The sequence below is a fragment of the Antedon bifida genome, chromosome 5, assembly GCF_963402885.1.
Source record: "Antedon bifida chromosome 5, ecAntBifi1.1, whole genome shotgun sequence".
NCBI classification, from domain to species: Eukaryota; Metazoa; Echinodermata; class Crinoidea; order Comatulida; family Antedonidae; genus Antedon; species Antedon bifida.
In genome coordinates, this window is record NC_136230.1 from 13,628,780 (window position 1) to 13,653,997 (window position 25,218).

Genomic DNA, 25,218 nt, shown 5'->3' on the forward strand with positions numbered 1-25,218 from the left:
AGGGGTCAGTAGGTAATTAGCAAAAATAAATATAAATTTTAATGCAAATTAATAAAGATTAAATTAAATATATTCTTAAAGCATCAAAGTATATTGTGGGGAATAGTATATAAAATTACATCGGGAGAACTAGTGATAAGACCTTTTGTTTTAAATCCAGTGATACCCCGATAGCCGAGTTGTTGAGTAATCTCTCAGGAATAACTGTGGACTATCAGTCCCGTTCGGACCCTGGGATACTTCTGCCAATGTTGCAACAAAAGTGCTTCTTTGGCAAACGCCCCACTGTTTCGCGGTTTCAAAAGTTGTTTAGACTAAATAGTGTATTAATTATACCAAATAGGATGGTATTTATTGAAATAAACGCCCAACAGCTCCCCAATAAAACATCACTTAGAATCCACATTACACATAATATATTGTATTGTATTTATAACACAATACTACAATTTACCAACCATTTTTTTTACCACTTTTCATATCTATTAGAGGATTTTATTTGATTATAACTATTACCAATTAAAACTAAAACATTAAACGTATCCCTCGAATAAGCACCTACCTCAATGAAATCCGCCCCACCTCTTCCCAAAGGCCCTTCCTAGAGGGGGAGGAAGCGAGCTCACCCTCTAGTGTTAACATTTGTTGTTATTTTTATTAAAATTTGTGTACATGTTTTTAAAAATGTACACTTATTTAGAATAAAAACGTAATGATCTGTAGTTTCAAGACTTTTTGTTAATGCCACCAACTCTCTTTATTATTTTGTGTTTGTCGCCCTCTAATTGGAAAAGGTTGTCAAGGGAAAATTAATATGGCTGCGCCCATGCAAGCATGTTGAGATGTTGTCTAAACTAGTTATTTGCAGTATAAAACAATCACATAGAAGCTATTAAACATTAATGAATACGCAATGTAGTTGTCCATATCAGGGACATGCAACTGTACGGTAAATATCTGTACCCCTTTGATTGAGTTTACATGTTACAGTTTTATTTGCTATGTTTGTGTTTATAAATTATTATTATGCCCTCTCTCTGGCCTAGGCCTGGCCCTAGCTAGCTAGGCCTAGCCTAGTTCTGGTCTAGCCTAGGCCTAGCCCCTTTATCTTATGTATGTTTGATTACTATTGCAGTTAATCGTTGAAGATCATATCAGGTCAACGCATTTTAAATTAACAGTAACCAAGTTGTCTCTGTGTTTGTATTGCGGCATAGGCCTATCTTTTAGTTAGGTACCTAACCTAACATGAAAATTCAAACTTATTGAAACAGATCGAGTCATATAGCCTACATCAAAAAATGAAGGAAAAAAATAGAAATTTAATAACACAAAAATAATTAAAATTCGTCAAAATGGTAATTTTGTATAATTTTTTTAATGTTTTTTTTTCATAAAAAATCAGTATAGGCATTTCAATGCATAAGAAAAAAAAAGTGTGGCAATGAAGTGCAATATTCTTAAAAATTGTTTTAAAATTATTATTTAAATTTATTATTTTTCCAAACATGAATCTACCTCTTCTCAACAACAACCAAACCCATTTACGTTATAACAACTTTTTCCCTACCCTCTGACAACCTCTCCCCCCGAAATTATTACAAATTGTCTTTCAGTCGAATTGATATTCACAAACATACTATACTTGCACACCCAAATCTACACCAGCTTGGGTAAAAACACGCACTCTGATTGGCCGCATTGTAAACTGACAACCTAGCGTACTAATATTCATACGGGTTATTGTTATTAATGAAAAATATTTATTTGCAATCTTTTAAAATCGCTGTATTCTAACAACTTTAGTACCAAAACATAATTGAATGTTATAAATCAAACATTGTTTTATTTTATTTCCTACTTTTTAAAACATATTTAGAGTGAAATATATTATGTATACAAAGGAGTCGACATAGACCGTCAAAGGCCTATTCTTTAACCAGAGAGATACATCCCTGCGTTAACACTACATCCTATGCTATGCTAGGTAAACATGTGGAAAAAATACAAAATTTCAACATCTAAAAATTCCATTGTAACATCTATCAATATACACAAAACTTATGTCAAAATAATCGTAATAGCATGTAGTATATGGACTGAAACATGAAAATAATGGACTAACTCACTTTTTATGAAAAAAAGACGTGTTTTGATGAGGTATATTTTCGAATCATTGTAACTCATGAAATAAACATCAGAAAAAAAAAAAAAAAATTCCCAGCAGTAGAACAACTCCCTGTTGATATTTTGGTACCAATAATGTCATCATTAGCCAACCAGAAGTAATTTTAAAGATTTTTTTAAAAAAGGACCTTCAGCGCGAACTGAATATCAGGTCACACTTTTTTGGCGACATCAAAAAGGGGCGTGTCACCATAAGTTGCAGGTACCTTCCTATCTACATTGTCAATGAGGATCACTCACAATTAAGAAAGTGTACAACCAGTTGATTTGTATGCATGTTACCAGTTTTTGTTATTTTAATCAAATGTGTACATTCTTATAAATGTACTTTTATTTATAATAAAAACAACAAATCTTGAGTTTCAAACAAGATTGAATTCATGCTTGTTGAGAAACAAATTATGAGATCTTTATAGAGGGCGGTATATACTATAAATTACCAGAGCCATATATAGAGAGAGTTTCGACATTGAATGGATTAGAAGCCGTGTTTGTGTCCAACTATTCCTATGTAGCGTATGGAGTTGAGTCTTTTATTTTGAAAATGTATAACGCTCAAAAGGCTTTAATTATCGAATTTAATATCAAAACAATCAATTTGTTTAAAGGTTTTTGTTAAAATAATAAAAAAATTATAAAGTTACTGCGAACATGATTTTAAACAACAAAAATAGCAATTTCGGAACGGCTCTGGTTGTGCGCTCCATGCACGCTCTACGCGTGCTCGTTTAGTTTGTACAGCGATTCTCTATAGTAATGCATTGTTTTTACATTTTCTTGTTTAAAATCATGTTCGCAGTTACTTTATGATTTCGTTATTATCTTAACAAAAACCTTTAAACAAATTGATTGTTTTGATATTAAATTCGATATTTAAAGCCTTGTGAATGTTATACATTTTTAAAGCAAATGAGTCGACTCCATACGCTACATAGGCATAGTTGGACACAAACATGGCCAGCGTGCACACCACGTGACTTTCTAAAATCCGTGAACGCAATGACGTAACTCTCTCTATATATGGCTCTGTAAATTACTCATCAGTCATATTAATTTAAACTGTTGAAATACACTGGCATACTCATTTTTTATTTGCTTTAATTTGTAGTTACTACATTTTTCAACCATTGTCTGTTTCTTTTTTAGAAGTGACAATCCATGTTTTCTAGAGGGAGATTTTTGTAAACAACCTTATGGTTTTAGAAATGTCATTCCACTGGTTGATGATATTAATTTATTTGAGGTAAAATACACTCTGTTTAGTCCCTAGACTTTGTTTGTATTGGCATGATGGCTATATTAAAGTCTACTGACATGGCTCAGGATTTAATGCTCCAAGCGCACATTAAACACATCACTTGCTCACACAAAACAACCCATTCATCGAATTGAAGACTTTTACTTACCAAATTTACTATTTTATATCATGTGACATTAGTAATTTTGTTGCATTCAGTGATAACAGTGACATCCAATGGTCCCATTCAACGGGCAAGTGAAAATGCTGAGCATTGTTGTCATGTAATAAGCCCAAAAATGTGAAAACCAACCAATATGGGCTTGGCTAAAATCTGAGCCTTGCTTTTTGCATGGACTTTAAATACCAAATTATCTTGCCCATTTTATGTTTTTTTATAATTGCACATACTTTTTTTTTTCAGAGAACACTTAAAGATCAAACCTTTTCGATGAGTCTTGATAGACCCGAGGGTGGACTTGATGCCCTGGTGCAAGCTACTGTCTGCAAGGTGTCTAATTTTACCTATTTACTTGTTTAATGACTCACATTTGGGATGTGGTTTTTGTAGTTTATATGCTAAATTAACCTGCATAATATTGATGGATCAAAAGTAGTTTATTATTTTATGTTTATATTGATTTAACTATCAATCAAAGGATGTGTCAATACTATTAATTTAATTTTAATGTATTAACAATTTATAATTGATTTCTCTGACATACAATAGTGGGCCTACTGTGATCGTACTGTTTACAATGTTTTGTTTGATTTGTGTTTAATTTAACTGTTTCTTTTGACTAAGTTTTATAAGTTAAAAAACATTTTTTTATAGAGTGATTAACTTTATAAGAACTACAAAATTGCCTATTTAAAGTTTGTTTTTATTAAGACTTAAGTTCAATTTTCATGTTTTTTTTTCATCTTTAACATGAATTCAAAATGAAACCCAACCAAGAGAAGGCCTTCCACACTTTTAATGATCATTTGATGTCATTGATTTTTAGGAGCAAATAGGTTGGCGTAATTATTCAAGACATTTTATTATTTATATGAGTGATGCAGGATTTCACTTCGCACTTGATGGCAAGGTTTGTAGAAAAATGTATAAGATATCAGGGGTAGCTGGCTCATTTGAGGGGTAGCTGGCTCATTTGAGGGGTAACTATATCATTTGAGGGGTAGCTGGCTCATTTGAGGGGTAGTTGGCTCATTTGAGGGGTAGCTGGCTCATTTGAGAGATAGCTGGCTCATTTGAGGTGTAGCTGGCTCATTTGAGGGGTAACTGGGTCATTCTTCAGTAAGTGTCTAATTTCAGGTTTATAAAAAATCGATTTTAAAATTTGCATTTTTTTAATTTTAAAAGTTTATTCAGATAAATGAAATGTATTACATGGCAAGCGTATGTTTGGCGCAATCTTTATTATATATTTCGTATTTTATTCGTATTTATAAATACATGGTTCAATGTTACTGTCATTTCCGTCACATTTATGGAATATACAAAGATAGAAAAAATAACGGTTTAGGAATTATAAAATTATTTCCATTATTAATTCTTTGATACTATACATTATTTTTGTCTCTATTAATCAAAAAATGATTGTTTTAACATTTATTAGTATGATGTTATACGTTCAAAACCATTTACTATTCCAAAAAATAATAATTTTCAGAAAATAGTATGACTGTCACTGATGTTTTTCAAAATTCTGTTGAACTAATATTACTATCCATTGACATAGTAGAAGAATATTGTTTATATTTCAATTATACCACATAATTGCGTTCATTACTTAAATATTTTAGGATTTAAAAGGATAAAATATCCATGTGACGGAGATGAAACCGTGACGGATATGACGAACCTAAAAAATCATGTGACGGAGATGACTTTAAGATATGATTTGATTATGTTAATTGACCAGAGTCACATAGATATACAATGTAATAACATAATAAAGATATACAAAACAAAATGTGTAACAAAAAAAGGCCCTGGCAATAACAAAAAGTCATATCCGTCACGGGCCGTCATCTCCGTCACAACGAAACATTGGGAAATGTGACGGAGCTGACCGTGACGGAGATGATGTATTTAGCATAGGACAGCCTAGGATCACATCGTAGGCATGTCTGACAGCGGAGACGGATTTCATACTTCTAGATACCGTGAATAACTTGTACTTCCAGTTGAAAAAAACCAGAAATTATAATTATTTAATGAGTTCTATACCGTTCGGATATGACATTCAATAAAGGTACGCAACTGTAATTTTTCTAAAACCTCGTTTTATTAGCTTTTTTCCTCTTTTATTGAAAATGATGGGCGGCTAGTTTTATATCAATATCTTCGCATGTTTACAACGCGCAGTCAATTTTTTTCCCCGCCGTTCATTAAACTGTAGACGGCACATTTAAATTATGTGACGGAAATGACACAAAACTGCGGGACAAGCTTTTTCTAAACAAAAACTTTAAAGTTTGAGATTTAATGTATGTAGAGATGTATTTCGAAGAATATAATCGCATGAAATCATGATTAACTAACTTTTTACAATATTTTCGATAACAAAAGTCCTGTTATCAAATATATACGGCGATCATAAAATTGAAGATGTACGATCGGGACATAGGATTTTAGGGGGTTGCCTGAAACATTTTTATAAAAATTAACAATATCAATGTAATTATCTTTGTTTTATGTAATTAATTATATTTAAAATAATGTTGATTATGATTTAAGTCAAGAATTTTTATTTTTTAATGATGAATTTTCAGTCTCTATCCCACCAAAGTATCGGGACACGATTTTAGACACTTACTGAAGAATGACCCAACTATATCATTTGAGGGGTAGCTGTCTCATTTGAGGGTTAGCTGTCTCATTTGAGGGGTAACTGTCTCATTTGATGTTTGCTGGATTATTTGAGTGGTAGCTGTATCATTTGAGGTTTTCTGGATTATTTGAGGGGTAACTGTCTCATTTGATGTTTGCTGGATTATTTGAGTGGTAGCTGACGCATTTGAAGGGTAGCTGACGCATTTGAAGGGTAGCTGGCTAAAATATTTAGTCATAATTTAATTATTGTAAATAATTCACTCACATTATGAGTGAGTTCATAAGTGGAAGAAAAAAAAAATTGCAACCAAATGTTTTTAATTTTTCTTTTAGGTTGGCGGGCTGACCTTACCCAATGATGGTGAATGTCATTTAGATGATCAAGGATATTATACTCATTCTGTAAAAAATGTAACTAATTTTCTGATTTACTTTTCTGATTTCCTTTTTCATTGTTGTGTTACTTATGTAAATACGGACAATAGTCCAAATATGAGATTAAATTGAAACTAAGTAAAATAATAAAAACACAATTAATTAAATTACAATAATACGGTCAACCCTACCAACTGAACTCTCTGAAAACTGGAAACTTACCCAAAACCAGACGTAAAAATTAATTTTTACCATTAAAAACAAATTCTGAATACCAGAATTGCCAGACATTTAGCCCAGCCCAAAGATTTATGATATTGGGAGAGTTGACTGTATTAGCTATTAAAAATCAACATAATTCTATCAGAGGGGAAACAAGACAAAATGGCGCATGCACTATCTGAACCCACGCTTTCTCAAACGCATGTCAATTTCTTGTTATGCATTCCACTTCCTCTCTCAAATTATGCTAAAAAAAAGGATCAATACAAAGTATAATTGATATACATATTTTACATTTACTTTGTTTATTTTCAGGATTTTCCATCTTAGGACAGCTTCATGAGAAATTATTAGAAAGAAATGTAATTCCAATTTTTGCAGTAGCAAAATCAAAACAGCGTGACGATCCTGCTCTTTATCAGGTATTTGAATATGTTGAATCATAAAGATAGAATACATTCTAGTATCTTGTGTTAGTTATTTAAAATTCTTCACATGCTAGTCCTATTAGTGCATGTGTTTAGTATAACTGCTACTGCTACTTATATATATATTGTTCCCTGAAAAATTATGGTTGAATATGCCATTTTAATGTCATGTAATAGTTATTCCATTCCAAAAATTTGGGTCGGAAAAAAAATGATTTACCTACCTGCCAACAGTACAGCATCTACCCAGATCAGCACGCCGGGAAATGAACCCTGCTCTTTTTCGAATAATGTACCAAGTTCTTTAACATGCATTGTACAAGGGGCCAGCAGCTTTATGTCCCATCCGGAGTATGAGGTATATTTTAATTTTGATTTCTTCATTTTAACAGGAAGTTGTAAATGAGTTTTTCCCAGGTGGATCTGTGGGAACACTAGCTAGTGATTCAAGAAACATTATTGAACTTGTTCGTAGTAGTTATGATGTAAGTTTGCAGTTTTTCATAGCACCTTTATTTTTATTTGCGATTTTTTCCCAGTAGTTTTTTTTTTTACCAATTATTATGTCATTAACACAAAACCAGCTAAGCAAACATTTATGCTTTTTTTTTTAAACAATTTTTGGATTTATAGGCCTTTATGGAGTGTAAATAAAATTAGGCCTACATGCCATTAAAATTTCTTGAAAAATTGCTTTTTCTACAGACTTCGATGAATAAAGTATTGACGATTTTTAAAGTGGAGCTACACTCAGACTTTCTCAGCTTATATTATGTTTAAGTATGTTTAATTGAAAGTGATTACATACAAAAAACAGGAAAGATATGGCAATATTTTCCAAAAACTAATTTCTAAAAAATCGGTCAGAAAATAGTGTTTTTTACTACATTACACTTTTTCAGTAACTTAGGGGTTATTAGTTTACAATACGTCGCAAAACGTGTTACACTTAGCGACTGACGCGTTTTAGTCGCCGGTGAACGCGTTGGTGAAATGTCTCCCCTTTGGTAAATTATGTGTTGGAAAATGGCGAATCAATTTGATACCAGGGAGTTGTAAAATAATTTTCCCTGTTTATACACACAATTAATACGATTTGTTTAGGCCCAAGTAATATTTCTGATAAAAATGTCAGCATAATTTACATGTAACATCATGATTTGCACTGTACAACAACAGCATAATAATCTTAATCAAATTGCTTATTAATTTTAAGCTAGGCCTAGCTAAATCGTCTGCTCAGCCTAGCTAGCTAGGCTTGAATTTATGTCTAGGTAGGACTGTAGTCATGGGTTCGAAAATGCTTGGTCGTTTCGTCCCATTTATCGTTCCTGGGTTTTCTCGCACATTAAGAATTGTGAAACACAAAATTCTCTACAAAACAAGACTGGTATTGCTCAGAATAGTAAAGAATAGTAACGGATGTGGAAGCTTATGTCTGACTGAAAAGCAACTATTCAGGCACCCTATCATGGCCCATGGGTAGGCCGAGATTGGGTGCCATAACAAACCTCACTGCTGTATAAGGCTATCAGGCAGCCAGCTAGAGGCCAAGCAGCATCGTTACATACCTAGACTCTAGTAGGCCTAGGCCTAGCTTTATTGAATATATAGCCACGTCTTTCTCAAATCTCGTTAAATTTGACATTTTAGTAATAATCTCATAATCACTTATTACACTGTGAAACATGATAGGGTCACATCCAGAATGTTTTAATATACTTTTCGCCCATCAAAAATAACATCGCGACAATAACAGATCGCCAGCTGCAGTGTGAAAAATGTCGTGAGAAATGTCACGTGATCATACTCCCTAGCAAAGTAAAAAACCCAATTGGACCCAACGGGGGAAAGTGTCTATTTACGCGAAATTGCGCAATGTATACGCAATAACAATACCAGAAATAAAAAGATCTGGAAAAATTACATATAAAAACATTTTACATTTTGTTTTTAGTGAAGAAATTAATTTTTTAGGAATATTCAAATATACCCCCCTTTTGCATGTAAAAGAATAGGAAATTACAAGGTATCCCCCCAAAACGCAAAAAGGCGTGATTTTCAAGAAAATCATACTCATTGAAAAAAATTTCAAAAAAATATGAAGTATGAGGGATGATATTTTTAAAGAATAGTTGAAATGTATGAAAAATAGCAATTTTCTGGGTGGAGCTCCACTTTAATGATATTGCAATATATTTTTGTTTTGTTTTTATATAGTATTTATATGCATTTTTAATGTTTATACAAATTATATGTTATATGTTTGTTATATGTAAATGTTTTTTATACAATCAGTGCAATAGGAGACCTACTAGATAGTGATTAAGTTTGCTTTTTAGGAATCCTGTCTCTTCCTGGTTTTGTGTGATGTTTTCTTTTCTTTGTCCATGTTTTTCTATATTGTATTTTTATGGAGACAAAAATAAATGAAATGAAATAAAGTTTGATGTAAATTTAATTTAAATTAAACATTTAACTACATAAAAAGACTTCAATTAAAGTAACTTTTTTCTTGTTTAAAATTACTTGTACAAAATCTTTCACACAGATGTGGAGTTATACACCATGCAGCGAAAGGATTAATGCACACATTTTGTTTATTATGTTTTATTAGTTATTAGTATCATAATTAACTAGATTTGAACTCGTCACTACGGACGAGTTAGGTTATCCGCAGCCCAAAAGCCACGTGCACGTCATACGTTAGAATATTACGCACAGAAAAACGATTATGCTATTGGAAAAAATGTTAGTGCGCTCTCTATTTTGCGTCACGTCAAAGTATATACACTATATACTGTATACGTACTACATACAGTTCAGAATAGGTGAAAATTTAGTGACCAAAGTTAATGACGCTTTTGACCATGATGACGTCATCACAATTTAAAAAATGGTAAATTATGTGAAAGATAATTGATTGACCTAGACAATATAAAAAAATGGAGGGCAATAGAATACGGATAATTGGAGATGCGCTCTATTAAATGTGATGAGCTATGACGAAAGAGACAAAAATCCTATATTTTATATTCGAGTGGCCATACGATGACGTCACAATGTCCGGTTAGCCATATCGATTCATTATTCAATATCTAAAACTTATCAACTTCTAGAATCTGTAATTTAAAAAAATTTCACCACGTAGTTTAGAATCTATGACTTTTTTAAAAAAGGCATTTTTTCACGAATTTTTGAACTTTTTTTATCAAAAACGCGCGCGAATTGTCCAATTCTACGAGCTCGTATGACATGATTTTAAGTCAAAATTGTTTAAAAGTTGGTAAAATTACTAGAAAAGGCTGGAAAAACAAAAATTAAGCAAAAAAAAGGTGTTTTTGCGCTAAGTGCGCACGCACGCGTAAAAAAATTGCGCGCGTGTGGGAATTTTTGACATGAAACGCGTAGAAAGTTGATTAGAAATTGATTTTTCGCATTTTGAAATTTTAAACGCGCGTGCGCGCGTAACTTTCTGTGAAACATGCCATTATTAATCCATAGAAAGTTTGCGCTTGATATGACTTAAATTTTCACTAAGTTTCAAAACAAAATGACTTCTAGTTTTTAATCTATGATCAATCATTGAAATTCATAAAATGGCGCGTAAGTCACGTTGCGTGACTCTAAAGTCAAAAAACTAAACGTCTTGCACATCTACCGCTACAGGTCAATATTATGACAAAGTTACACAATCTTATGTTGGCCATAATTAGAGATATGCGTGCAACAAAATTCGTGGAAAGAAAGAAGAAAATAGAAACTAGTTTTGAACTCGTCACTTTGACGAGTTCGGGTTATCCGCGCATACGCAACATGCACGTACTTTAAACTATATGAACCTCAACAATTATTATGCCATCCTTTGACATGAAATAAAAATGTTTACAGTGCTGAATTGTACCTATTATGTAGCATACACCATATTACAGTATTTTACAGAATAAACTGTATATATGTTATATACAGTGTAGCATAGACGGAATTACGAGACCCATCTTTTAAATCCAATTATTAACACGATGACATCATCAAATTGACATATAAAGATAACCACTTTAGAAGATAATTATCTAAATAATTACATTAAAACAAATTTGAAGAATTTTGGGAACGTAAAAGTGAGATGCGCTCTCGTTTAAATGCAATGAACTTTGACGCAAGAGATGAAAATATGACTTTTTGAATTCAACTGGCCATATGATGACGTCACAACATCTGATTGGCAAAATATTCACATCAATTCATATCTACAATCCAATAGCTTCCAGAAAACGTTTTAATCATGATTATCACTTTTTAATCTGACGAGCTATAACAGATTGATATTTACTGTAAAGATGAAAATAAGTGACCCAAGTTATTTACGTTTTTAGACATGATGACGTCATAAAAATTAAAATATTTTTAATTCATGCGAAAGATAGTTGATTGACGTAGACAATATTACAATTTCGGGGGAAATGGAATACGTATAAGCGAGATGCGGTTTGTTGAATGTGATGAGCAATAACGAAAGAGTAAAAAATCCTATATTTTACATTCGTGTGGCCATACGATGACGTCATAACATTCGAGTGGTAAAGGTTCGGCATGAATTCATATCTACAACATATCTGCTTACATATTAAATTAAAAAAATTGGGGGTCGTGGATGATCCTGAGGAGCTATAATAGATTAAAAATAGGCTTAATTTTGACAATATGTTGTCACTTTTGCAACTAAAACGCACGCAAATGGTGTAAATCAACGTGTTCGTATGACGTCATTTTAATTTGAAATGATGTCAATCTTTTTTAAAATAACTAGGAAAGACTGTAAAATTATAATTCAAGAGAAAAACACATGATTTTCATGCTCCGTGCGCACCTTACGCGTAATTTTTTTCGCGCGCGTGGGAATTTTTGACATGCTCAAAATGTCATGATCAGCGTAGAAAGTTGATTAGAAATTAATTTTGCGCATTTTTAATTTTTAAATGCGCGTGCGCGCGTAACTTCTTGTGAAACATGTCACTTTTAATCCATAGAAAGTTTGCCCTTAATTTAACTTAAATTTTCACCAAGTGTCAATATAAAATGACTTTTGGTTTATAATCTATGACCAATCATTGAAATTCATAAAATCGCGCGTAACTTACGCTGCGCGACTCTAAAGTCATATAACGAAGTTTCTTGCACATCTACAGCTACAGGTCAATCTTATGACAAAGTTATACAATCTTATGTTGACAAGGATGAGAGATATGCGACGCACAAAAATCCGGGAAAGAAAGAAGAATAAAGATGAAGAAAAAAGATATTTACAATAACAAGGGTTATCCGCAACTTACTAGTTGCGGATAACCAAAAAGAGAACTAGATTTGAACTCGTCACTTTGACGAGTTCGGGTTATCCGCGCAAACGCAACATGCACATACTTAACTATATGAACCTCGACAATTATTATGCCATCCTATGACATGAAATAAATATGTTTAAAGTGCTGAATTGTACCTAATATGTAGCATACAGCATATTACAGTATTTACAGAATAAACTGTATATGTTATATACAGTGTAGCATAGACAAAATTACGAGACCCATCTTTTAAATCTAATTATTAACACGATGACGTCATCAAATTGACATATAAAGATAACAATTTTAGAAGATAATTATCTAAATAATTACATTAAAACAAATTTGAAGAATTTTGGGCACGTAAAAGTGAGATGCGCTCTCGTTTAAACGCAATGAACTTTTACGCAAGAGATGAAAATATGACTTTTTGAATTCAACTGGCCATATGATGACGTCACAACATCTGATTGGCAAAATATTCACATGAATTTGTATCTACAATCCAATAGCTTCCAGAAAACGTTTTAATCATGATTATCACTTTTTATTCTGACGAGCTATAACAGATTGAAATTTACTGTAAAGATGAAAATAGGTGACCCACGTTATTTACATTTTTAGACATGATAATGATAAAAAAAATAAAATATTTTTAAGTCATGCGAAAGATAGTTGATTGACCTAGACAGTATTAAAATATCTGAGGAAATGGAATACGTACTGTATAAGCGAGATGCGCTCTATTTAATGTGATGAGCAATAACGAAAAAGTAAAAAATCCTATATTTTACATTCGTGTGGCCATACGATGACGTCATAACATCCGAGGGGTAAAGATTCTGCATGAATTCATATCTACAACATATCTGCTTACATATTAAATTAAAAAAATTGGGGGTCGTGGATGATCCTGAGGAGCTATAATAGATTAAAAATAGGCATAATTTTGACAATATTTTGTCACTTTTGCAACTAAAACGCGCGCAAATGGTCTAAATCAACGTGTTCGTATGACGTCATTTTAATTTGAAATGATGTCAATCTTTTTAAAAATGACTAAGAAAGGCTGTAAAATCATAATTCAAGAGAAAAACACATGATTTTTATGCTCCGTGCGCACCTTACGCATAATTTTTTTCGCGCGCGTGGGAATTTTTGACATGCTCAAAATGTCATGATCAGCGTAGAAAGTTGATTAGAAATTAATTTTGCGCATTTTGAAATTTTAAATGCGCGTGCGCGCGTAACTTCTTGTGAAACATGCCATTTTTAATCTATAGAAAGTTTGCCCTTAATGTGACTTAAATTTTCACCAAGTGTCAATACAGAATTACTTTTGGTTTATAATCTATGATCAATCATTAAAATTCATAAAATCGCACGTAACTTACGCTGCGCGACTCTAACGTCATATAACGAAATTTCTTGCACATCTACAGCTACAGGTCAATCTTATGACAAAGTTATGCAATCTTATGTTGACTATAATTAGAGATACGCTGCGAACAAAATTCCGGGAAAGAAAGAAGAATAACAAAGAAGATGATGAAGATGAAAAAAAAGATATTTACAATCACAAGGGTTATCCGCAACTAAGTTAACCAAAAAAAATAAAAACTAGATTTGAACTCGTCACTACGGACGAGTTAGGTTATCCGCAGCGCAAACGCCACGTGCACGTCATACGTTAGATTATTGCGCAAAGAAAAACGATTATGCCATTGAAACAATTTTAGCGTGCTCTCTATTTTGTGTCACGTCTAAGTATATACAAAATAACACTATACTGTATACGTACTACATTCAGTGCAGAATACGTGAAAAAAAGTGACCAAAGTAATTGACGCTTTTGGACATGATGACGTCATCACAATTTTTAAAATGGTGAATCATGCGGAAGATAATTGATTGAACTAGACAATATAAAAAAATGGGGGGGAAATGGAATACGGATAAGTAGAGATGCGCTCTATTAAATGTGATGAGCTATGACGAAAGAGACAAAAATCCTCTATTTTATATTCGAGTGGCCATACGATGACGTCACAATGTCCGGTTAGCCATATCGATGCATGATTCGATATCTACAACTCATCTACTTTCAGAATTTGTAATAAAAAATAAAATTCACCATGTAGTTTAGAATCTATGACTGTTTAAACAAAGGCATAATTTTTACGAATTTTAAGAACTTTTTCATCAAAAACGCACGCAAATTGTCCAATTCTACTTGCTCGTATGACGTGATTTTAAGTCAAAATTGTTTGAAAGTTGGTAAAATTACTAGAGAAGGTTGAAAAAACAAAAATCAAGCCAAAAAAGATGTTTTTGAGCTACGTGCGCACGCGCGCGTAAAAAAAAATGCGCACGCATGGGCATTTTTGACATGCTCAAAATGACCTGAAACGCGTAGAAAGTTGATTAGAAATTAATTTTTCGCAATTTGAAATTTTAAACGTGCGTGCGCGCGTAACTTTCTCTGAAACATGCCATTTTTATTCCATAGAAAGTTTGCGCTTGATATGACTTAAAATTTCACTAAGTTTCAAAACAAAATGACTTCTAGTTTTTAATCTATGATCAATCATTAAAATTCATAAAATCGCACGTAACTTACGCTGCGCGACTCTAAAGTCAAAAAACTAAACGTCCTGCACATCTACCGCTACAGTATTAATTATTATCAATATTATGACAAAGTTACACAATCTTATGTTGGCCATAATTAGAGATATGCGTGCAACAACATTCGTGGAAAGAAAGAAGAAAATAGAAAAAAAAAAAAATAAATTAAAAAAAAAAAGATCCTGACAATAACAAGGGGTTATCCGCCAAGTGCGGATAACCAAAAAAAAAGATCCTGACAATAACAAGGGGTTATCCGCCAAGTGCGGATAACCAATTAAAATAATTATTTTTATAGAAAATTACATCTGAGATTCAACTTGTAGACACGGTGACAGCTCCTATTCATGTAACCTACTCAGCCTATTGCGATGGCGAGACATTGACGCCTAATTCGCAGAACTGTAGTAACATTCGCTTAGGAAATGTCATTAAATTTAAACTGGATGTTAGCGTTGATGAGTGTACAGCAAATCCTATCTCATAAGACATGTTTACATTGTTTATTACCAATCACAAGTGGAGCATTAACCTTGGTTCATGCATTGGCACACCTGCAAATGTTTATGCTGACCAAGCCTGACTGACCCAATATTTGGTCAGCTTCTTTTTTTATTTGTTTAATTGTAGGAGTATTTAATAAAAAAGCACAATTACAATTTTATATAATATTATTTTCCAAAAAAATAATAATTTTCTTAATCAACATTAAGTATTGCCTTGTTTTTGTAATTGCATACAAACATTTTTCTAGTGCCTCTATTTCTATTGCCCATTGGTAGTATTTTATATTAAATCAAACATTTATATTATATTCATAAAATACAAAATAGATAAAAAAAATGTATTTCAATTGATGGTGTTCCTGGGCAACATAACAATTTGTTTAGGGCTTTTAGATTTACAATCAGCTCTGTGTTTCTAGCATTTCCCTTTTAAATGCTATGACATAATCAATAATGGTGATTTTAATGGTGGCAATAAAGCATGATGATGACTTAATAGTTGTGATGAAGATAATGACATTGATGTTGAATCATCATGAATATGAAACTAATCATTAATCATTTTATTTCTTTTTTCAAAATTATGATTATTATTATTTGTAAAATGTTCATTTATTGAATAAATGGTATGATACGATGATGATTATGGTATGATACGATGATGATTAATTTTGAATACGCAGTGGTTGAACAAATAAGAGCTTTCTTTTAATATTAATAAGTTACAGGGTACATGATGTGCTTGAATTTTTATCAAATGTTTAGTTTTTCAGTTAAACCTCTCGGATTTGAAGAGAACCTAGAAGTTGTCATAATAACAAATTGTGAATGTGAATGTACCAAGTCTGTGACACCAGACAGTGAGCTATGTAGCAATGGTAATGGTTCACTGGTCTGTGGTATTTGTGAGTGTAATGAAGGCCGGTATGGAGAGGTCTGTGAATGTGATGACACTGGCTCAGACGAAACTGAAACACTTGCAGATAGTTTACCATGTCAAACGTAAGTTTTTATAAGGTGCCATCTTTGATATTAATATTCAACTTCTTTACTTAATTCCTTTTTGGAAATGCATGATATACTGCTAACCTAGTTTACTAGTGTTTATTCGTCATACAAACATTAACAAAATATTGCTGTTGAGTATTTTACAATTGTTTGTTACTGTAAACTATAGAGGGCAGAAATCATAATTTTGATTTCTTATTTTCAATAACCAATCAATAAAACTTGTATGTTTAAAAAATATTGGTCAAATCCTATTTTTATTTATTTCAATAGAAGTAACTCATCTTTGGTTTGTTCAGGTCAAGGGTCATGCATATGTGGGAAATGTGTGTGTAACAAGCGACAAGTAGGTGAAATATATGATTTTATAGTTTTCTTATTGGGCCATATCAGTAGATCAACTATTACAGTATGTACTGTGAGTATACTATAGTGGGTCAATTAGAGGAAAAAAGAAGTTTTTTAAAATCTGTTGCTGATGATAATTGACAATTATGAGTGCGAAAGATTAAAAATAATGTAACCCTATAAATAGAGAATGTCACTCTCTTATATAGGGTTTGAGAGGCGAAGGCGAGACTGAAGGAGTCAATTTGTTATTTATAACTATTGTACATGTTAAGTTTCTCTATTTCTAATAATGGTCAACCACTATACGATCACAGACACTGGTGTCGTGACCAGTTAGTTAAAAAAAATATATACAATCAATATAAATATATATTACAGTTCAATAAAAATGTTATTACCATATTAACATGTTTTATAATGCCAAGCTAGATTATAATCCAACCCACTAATTTTTTGCCAAATGTTGTAACCCGGATCCTGATTATATACTGGTCATATATTTTCTTGAATGCGATTAATATAATATAAAATGTATTATAAATAGAGCTTTTTTTGTTATGATTAATGTTTTTTTCTTTTTCAAGAATCCTTTAGAAAAAATCACAGGAAAGTTTTGCAACTGTGATAACTTCTCTTGTCGCAGAGATTCTGCTGACCTCATTTGTGGTGGTATGTTCAATTTTGTTTATATTTTCTTTTTCATGCACAGATTTTGGTAAATTTAAGCTCTGCTGACAATATTAAGGATCATATCAGCATTTTTCTACTACAGTAACTAAATATCTTAAATATGATTTAAGTCTTGTTTCAAATGTAGAAGCTATGAGAGTCACTGCAATAAACAGTTTGTATTATTACCCAAAAAAGATTATTAGATTATTGCATTGCATAACCAGGTTAAACAGAAAAAATTAGTTTAGTTACTGCAATAACTGCAATAAGATAATCAATCTCTGTAGAAAATTTATATATTATTTATTTCTCTGTGATTTTTTTTTTATTGTAAATTGCCTTTGAACATCATGAAAATGGTAGTATACAAATGAGGTATTTAATTATTATTAATTATTATAAAAATGGTTTTGAGCATCTTGTGTATAATATACAGTATGCTTTGTGCTATATAACATGGACTTGATAGAAATAATCTACACTATCACACTTTCTGTGCCTAAATTGACGTGCCCATGAACACGATAACATCATATCAATACCCTTTTTTTGTCAAACTAGTGTGATAGTGTAGACAGAGCTTATAGGTATTTATTAACGTTGAAGGTCCATCAAAAGGAACATGCGTTTGTGGTCAGTGTGAATGCAAGCCAGGCTATAGTGGTCCTGATTGCAGTTGTCCAACCAGCATTGAAAACTGCCTAGCATCTACTGGAAAAGAGTGCAATGACGCTGGACACTGTGAATGTGGTGTTTGCATGTGTAATGCAACACTGGTCTACGATGGCCCAACTTGTGAGGATTGTGATGTAAGTTCATTTATGTTAAAATCTTTAGTGCATCCTCAAATTCAAATGTATGATGTCATCATCATCAGGATTGATCAAATGCCCTATTCATAGAAATATTAATAAATTATTATCCATTAGTTCAATTTTAATTATTTTCTTTCATGTAATCTGGGATCTCTTTTATACAAAGCTTCTGGTTTCTTGAGACCCTATTTCATCATTTTAACATTGTACAGTACCATAATAATTTATACAGTACCATACTTTTTCCAATGATTTTTCTGATGATGAATAAATGTATTTGTATTATAATATACTTCTATTTTCTATGTAAAACTTTCTTAAGTTTAAGTCATGTGACACCCATCACCGAATCGTTCTATAGACGATCCGTTCCACCTATTTTGTACTTACGTCAGGACTATCATGTACAGAACCCCAATTTAACATAATCATATTTACTGATGTTTGTAGACATGTCCAGCTAAATGTGATCGCAATCGTGACTGTGTGCAATGTCTAGCTTACGGTACAGGTATATCTGAGGAAAAATGCCAAGAGTGTCCTCAAAGAATTATACTTGTCGAGGAAGAAGAATTAATAGGTAAGTATTGCAGAAACATTTTAATTGAAAAGTAATAAACTCATTTATTTTTTTATATTTGTCTTCAAGATTCTGTAAACCTTTTTAATTTCTTTTATTTTATTCTTCCGATAAAAAAAAAACTTTAAAAAGGATAAAACACAGATTAAAATACACTAGTAATCCCATCTCTTGAGTTGCCACGCTGTAATCGGTGGTTCACAATGTTGATAAACTATAAAGTATAGTAGGACAAGCATATGACAATTTAGGATATGTTTCTGGTTCGTTTTGGGAAGAGTGCCTTATGCATATGTTGCTTTCGCGACACATGCGTTGCGTACTACACTTCCTGTCGAAGCAAAATCAAAATGAACAAATATTTTAAGGAAACTTTTCTTTGAAAACTATGCTGTTATGAAAATGAGCAGAAAGGAAAGCTCTTTATTAGCTATCTGTTCATGATGTTATAAAAGTACAGTATAATCTATACTGAGTTTTAGCAGGTACTGTATAATTTATGGCATTGTAAAATATTATTATAAGGATTTTCTTAAGCACTTAAAGGAAATCTTCTGTGATCTAATCGTTTTATATACTAGCTGTTTATTATCTTGAAAAAATTTGTAAAAAATAAAGATTATTTATAAGGGAAGAAGAAGGTTTAATTGGTAAGAAGTCGAAAAGTTGAAAAGTAATAAACTAATTTATTATATTTATTTTTTATTGAATTTCATTTATATATTCATCCGTTGATTAAATTGATTAAAAAATGGTCCTCATCATCTGTTTTCCATGGGGTTGTGTATTGCTGATCTAGCGAATTATAGGGCTAGGCCTGTTTGTGTTAATCAAAAGCTTTCAGCACTTGCATATTGATGTTTCCAGTTCATAAATTCCTTTCAGGGAAATTGGTTGTTTGAATAGTTTTTCCTTTTTGCGAACTGAAAAAAAAAATCAGGAATTGATGGAAGTAATTCTCGGGTGGGACATAAACCCATGACTTTTGGCAGTAATGACTGAAACATTGTTTGCCAAAACATGTTATTACTTTCAAAATATAAATCGCGTTAAAAAAAGTACTGCTCTAACCACTGTTGAAATATATCCCCTATGAAGAAAACTATGCATTGCTTTCTATAAAAACCTTGTATCTCCACATAGTTTTACAGGTGGATGCTTTATATTTTGTGCTAGGTAGGTGTGTAATGAATTGGAGAATGCCAGAGATTCCAGTAAAATATAAAACTTAATAATAAATATATAAATTTCTGGTTTTAGATAAGTATTTTGGTAAAATGTCACACAGATTCCAGTAATAATAGTAACAATAGAATTCTGGTTTTACATAATTATTTGGAATTATTTCACAATTTTTAAGAATATAATACAAGGGTTAGCCATGGCTTTGTAATAAATTTCTATGAATCACTCTGATGTTGGTATGGAAACCAAGGAATTCACTCTGATATTGGTATAAAAACAAGGAATTCACTTTGATATTGGTATAAAAACAAGGAATTCACTTTGATATTGGTATAAAAACAAGGAATTCACTTTGATATTGGTATAAAAACAAGGAATTCACTTTGATATTGGTATAAAAACAAGGAATTCACTTTGATATTGGTACGAAAACCGCATATTGTACAGTACAAATCAAAACTTTGTATGAGCCACTAAATATATGTGTTCCGACAAAAAATACAACATTTTCTGCTTTCTGATTGGCTGTTGTTCTGACAACATATTGGGTTAAAAAATATGGTATATATTAAAAATATTTTATTGATGTTAATAAAATAATCTGATGTCAATTGGATTCAATTTAGAAATGATAATACTAATATTGCTGGTACAATCAATGAAACATATGTAGATTACATTAACATCATAAAAAATAACTATTTGAAGCAAAGTATCCTTAAAAACGTATGGTGTACGTTATTGTCAACGCAATGGATTATCCAAACTTTCAATTATTATTGGTCAACTCACTGTTTTTTTTTGTTTTTTTATGTTACTTGTCTTGTCAAATTATATTGTACTAAGGGTCCCTATTATGATCAGCTTTGTCTGGATGTACTATCCTTGTTAAATATTGTTGAAATAAAATAAATATGGGAACCACACCTTTTGGTTAAAAAAACATTTTTTGAATATTGCCACTTAACTTTATTTAATATGGAACATAACCATGACTTTATGTTTGTTTAATGAAACGCATCATCATTGTACTCTACAATTGTCTTAACCTTTTATTGAAATATCTGGTATCCTAATAGATAGAAAGTAGTTCACTACAGCTAAAATTATAAAAGTGTATAACAATAAAATAATAATATGGAGGTTATGAATTTATTTATGCCAAATTGGTGGGGTTTTTTTCACAGTAAATGGAACTGATCCTTGTACATACAAAGATGAACTTGGTTGTCTCTTCTCTTTTAACTTTGTTATGAATGGAACAATGGAGGTGATTCTGGTACAGAAAATAACATGTAAGTAATGTAAAAAGAAAACCCCAGCAAAATGAAACCCAATACATTGTCTAAAGCTCTGTCTACACTATCAAACTTTATGTGACAAAAACATTTTATGTGCCCATATATGGTGATGAAAACTACCGTAATGGGTACATTACAATTTTTATGTCAAACTATTTTGTAGTGTAGACATAGAGCTATATATTGAGATCTCTGTGCACTTCACACACGCACACACACACCTTCATATATACAGTATACATCCCCTCATTTGACAGGGACAATTTGATGGACATCAGCAGGCATACTGAACTTTTTTTACAAACAATTATGAAAGAGTACAAGTAACCTGTATTCTTTGTATATTAAACATCTTTTATTTTTCAATTTAAGACATGCACTTCATTATTATACTAGACTTGTTTGTACAAAGTATGTGAAATGCATGATAGAGTTAGAGTGAAAAAAATGAATGTAATGGCTTTTTTGTAGGAAATATTTGCAGAAAAATAAGTGTCAGTCTTGATTCAACATGTGCAACACTTCATGTTAATAATTTATATGAATGTTTATCAACATGTGGTACTTTATTTTCAGCTTGCCCAGAAGGAATAGATGCCTTATGGCTGGCTATTGGCATCATTATTGGTATATTACTAGTTGGTCTAGCCCTTCTGCTGGCCTGGAAGATAGCTACATATATATATGACAAACGAGAATATGCTAAATTTTTGAAAGAGTTAGAAAATGCACGAACAGATGCAGTAAGCAATGATTATTTTTTTTATCTTGTAGTTAATAATGTTTATTTATTTATTATTTATGGTTTCCCTTTAAAGACCAGACCATTTTGATGTAGAGTCACCACTACATAGCATCCAAGTTCACTGTAGCTGATGTTCCAAGAAAACATTATTTATTTTAAACATTTCTATTTGCATTTGAACTCTCTATCTATCTCTATATCTATTTCTAGTATGATTATGATGTATCCTAGTATTGTAATTGAAAATGTTAAATCTAACAGTACTAATAAATACCTTTAATTAAAAGTATAAGTATATATTTATATCAATTTTTGTGATTAACATGCATTGCATTGGAACATTAGCATTGAAAATACTAATTGAAATTTAATTATATGTTAATGAAAATATTACCTAGACATACTTGCCTTTCTTTCAGAATATAAATCCCCTTTTTAAATCTTCTACGACAACCTACAAGAATCCAACATATGGTAAATAGAAGGTTTTATGCAAGATGTTGATACCTGTTGCCAAACAAGACCTCATTCAGAAGCATCCAACAAGGCCTGATCAATTTGATAACTGATACACAGTGATACTAGACTAAACGATATCAGAATAATAATTTATGGCCAAGTTCAGACAGTAACTCATCAAGCCTGTTATCAGAAAAATAAATGCCCACTAGGCCACAACTGACATCAGATCAATGTGACTTGTCCAGATCCACAATGCATGTTAACATACCATGAGATACTCTCCACTAGGCCACACAGTAGGATATCAGATCAAAGTGGCTTGTCCAGATCCACAAGGAATGTCCAGATAATTCCAAGAGGCCTAACATCACTTCAACATAACATAAACCAAGGCAAGCCATGCATAAACAACATGATTTATTATCAGACAACATTCGTTATTAGAGTAACTGGTTAAGTTGCTACACAACTACAGGAAAAGTATATAAATTGTTTTGCAATAGTAAACCTTTCATAGATGACTGTGATGATAATGCCACACCTTTTATGACAATTAAATAAGTTTAATAGATTAAAAGAAATACAATTGTAATAAGTGACTATCAAACATGCCTTGTGAATGATGGCTCCTCTGTTAGTAAGACATATTACTCATCAATACCGGCGTTTTGTATGGTATTTGTAAACCCGGGTGTTTAACTTATTATGGTTTAGCTGGTATCCAGATAAAGATCCCAGAAAAACCTTCAAATAATATTTAATAATACCGGATGTCGTAAGCCAACACAAAATATACCACATAATTATATAAAATGGTCTGATACCTGAAACTAACAACCAGAGCATCTTGTCAAACAGAATTCACAACAGGTATCTGACATGAAGTTTCTGTACTATAACTTGAAGTATTAATTGATTGGCTAGAGAGCTAACTCCATATTTAACAATAAATTGTTCTATTCATTACCATAAAAAAATAAGTAATTTATAAAAACTGGACTGTACGTTTATGTATGTTTATATTTTAAATATATATATATATATATCAACAACTGAGGGCTAGTGCTGTTCCGCCGTACTACGCCGAGAGTGTTAAAGAGTCGCTATCCAATCGAGTTCGAACAATACCATGAAAGCCCCTGCCAGTGGTCTAATGGTTAGGACATCTGCATATCTCAAGCAGGCGGTCCGAGTTCGAGTCTCGGTTGGGGCGACTTTTTCTCATTCTCACAGATTTCCTCATCTTTATCGTTTCAAATTAATTAATTAAATTTCAGTATATCACCGGGCGGTTTAGAATTAATGTTCTTTGCCTGTTCTGTTTATATATATATATATATATAAACAAATCAGGCAAAGAACATTAATTCTAAACCGCCCGGTAATATACTGAAATTTAATTAATTAATTTGAAACGATAAAGATGAGGAAATCTGTGAGAATGAGAAAAAGTCGCCCCAACCGAGACTCGAACTCGGACCGCCTGCTTGATATGCAGATGTCCTAACCATTAGACCACTGGGGCTTTCATGGTATTGTTCGAACTCGATTGGATAGCGACTCTTTAACATTCTCGGCGTGGTACGGCGGAACAGCACTAGTCCTCAGTTGTACGCACGCGCACCAGAGATCAAATTGATACGCCCTCATCTTACAGTATTTTTATTCACGAGGCGGGATCTCCGAAGAGATACTTTTATATATATAAACAAATCAGGCAAAGAACATTAATTCTAAACCGCCCGGTAATATACTGAAATTTAATTAATTAATTTGAAACGATAAATATATATATATATATATAGTCCGAGTTCGAGTCTCGGTTGGGGCGACTTTTTCTCATTCTCACAGATTTCCTCATTTTTATCGTTTCAAATTAATTAAATAAATTTCAGTATATTACCGGGCGGTTTAGAATTAATGTTCTTTGCCTGATTTGTTTATATATATAAATATATATATATATACACAAGAGGCAAAGAACATTAATTCTAAACCGCCCGGTGATATACTGAAATTTAATTAATTAATTTGAAACGATAAAGATGAGGAAATCTGTGAGAATGAGAAAAAGTCGCCCCAACCGAGACTCGAACTCGGACCGCCTGCTTGATATGCAGATGTCCTAACCATTAGACCACTGGGGCTTTCATGGTATTGTTCGAACTCGATTGGATAACGACTCTTTAACATTCTCGGCGTGGTACGGCGGAACAGCACTAGTCCTCAGTTGTACGCACGCGCAACAGAGATCAAATTGATACGCCCTCATCTTTCTATATATTTTCTGACTCGTGTATTCTTCATAATATTGTAAGTTATTGTTTTATAT

General features: G+C 32.0%; 2 protein-coding genes across 2 annotated transcripts in view; one reads left to right on the forward strand and one right to left on the reverse strand.

Annotated features, from left to right (window-relative positions):
• The window catches only part of LOC144842636 (uncharacterized), a 173,169-nt gene that overhangs the window by 121,457 nt on the left and 26,494 nt on the right, over nt 1–25,218 (reverse strand). The window lies entirely within an intron of this gene.
• Nucleotides 21,565–23,356, forward strand: LOC144843663 (integrin beta-1-like). Its single transcript, XM_078700545.1, has 3 exons — nt 21,565–21,673; nt 22,256–22,422; nt 22,844–23,356. Exons 1-3 carry the CDS (start codon nt 21,631–21,633, stop codon nt 22,904–22,906), a joined length of 273 nt encoding a protein of 90 aa, XP_078556671.1. The 5' UTR covers nt 21,565–21,630; the 3' UTR covers nt 22,907–23,356.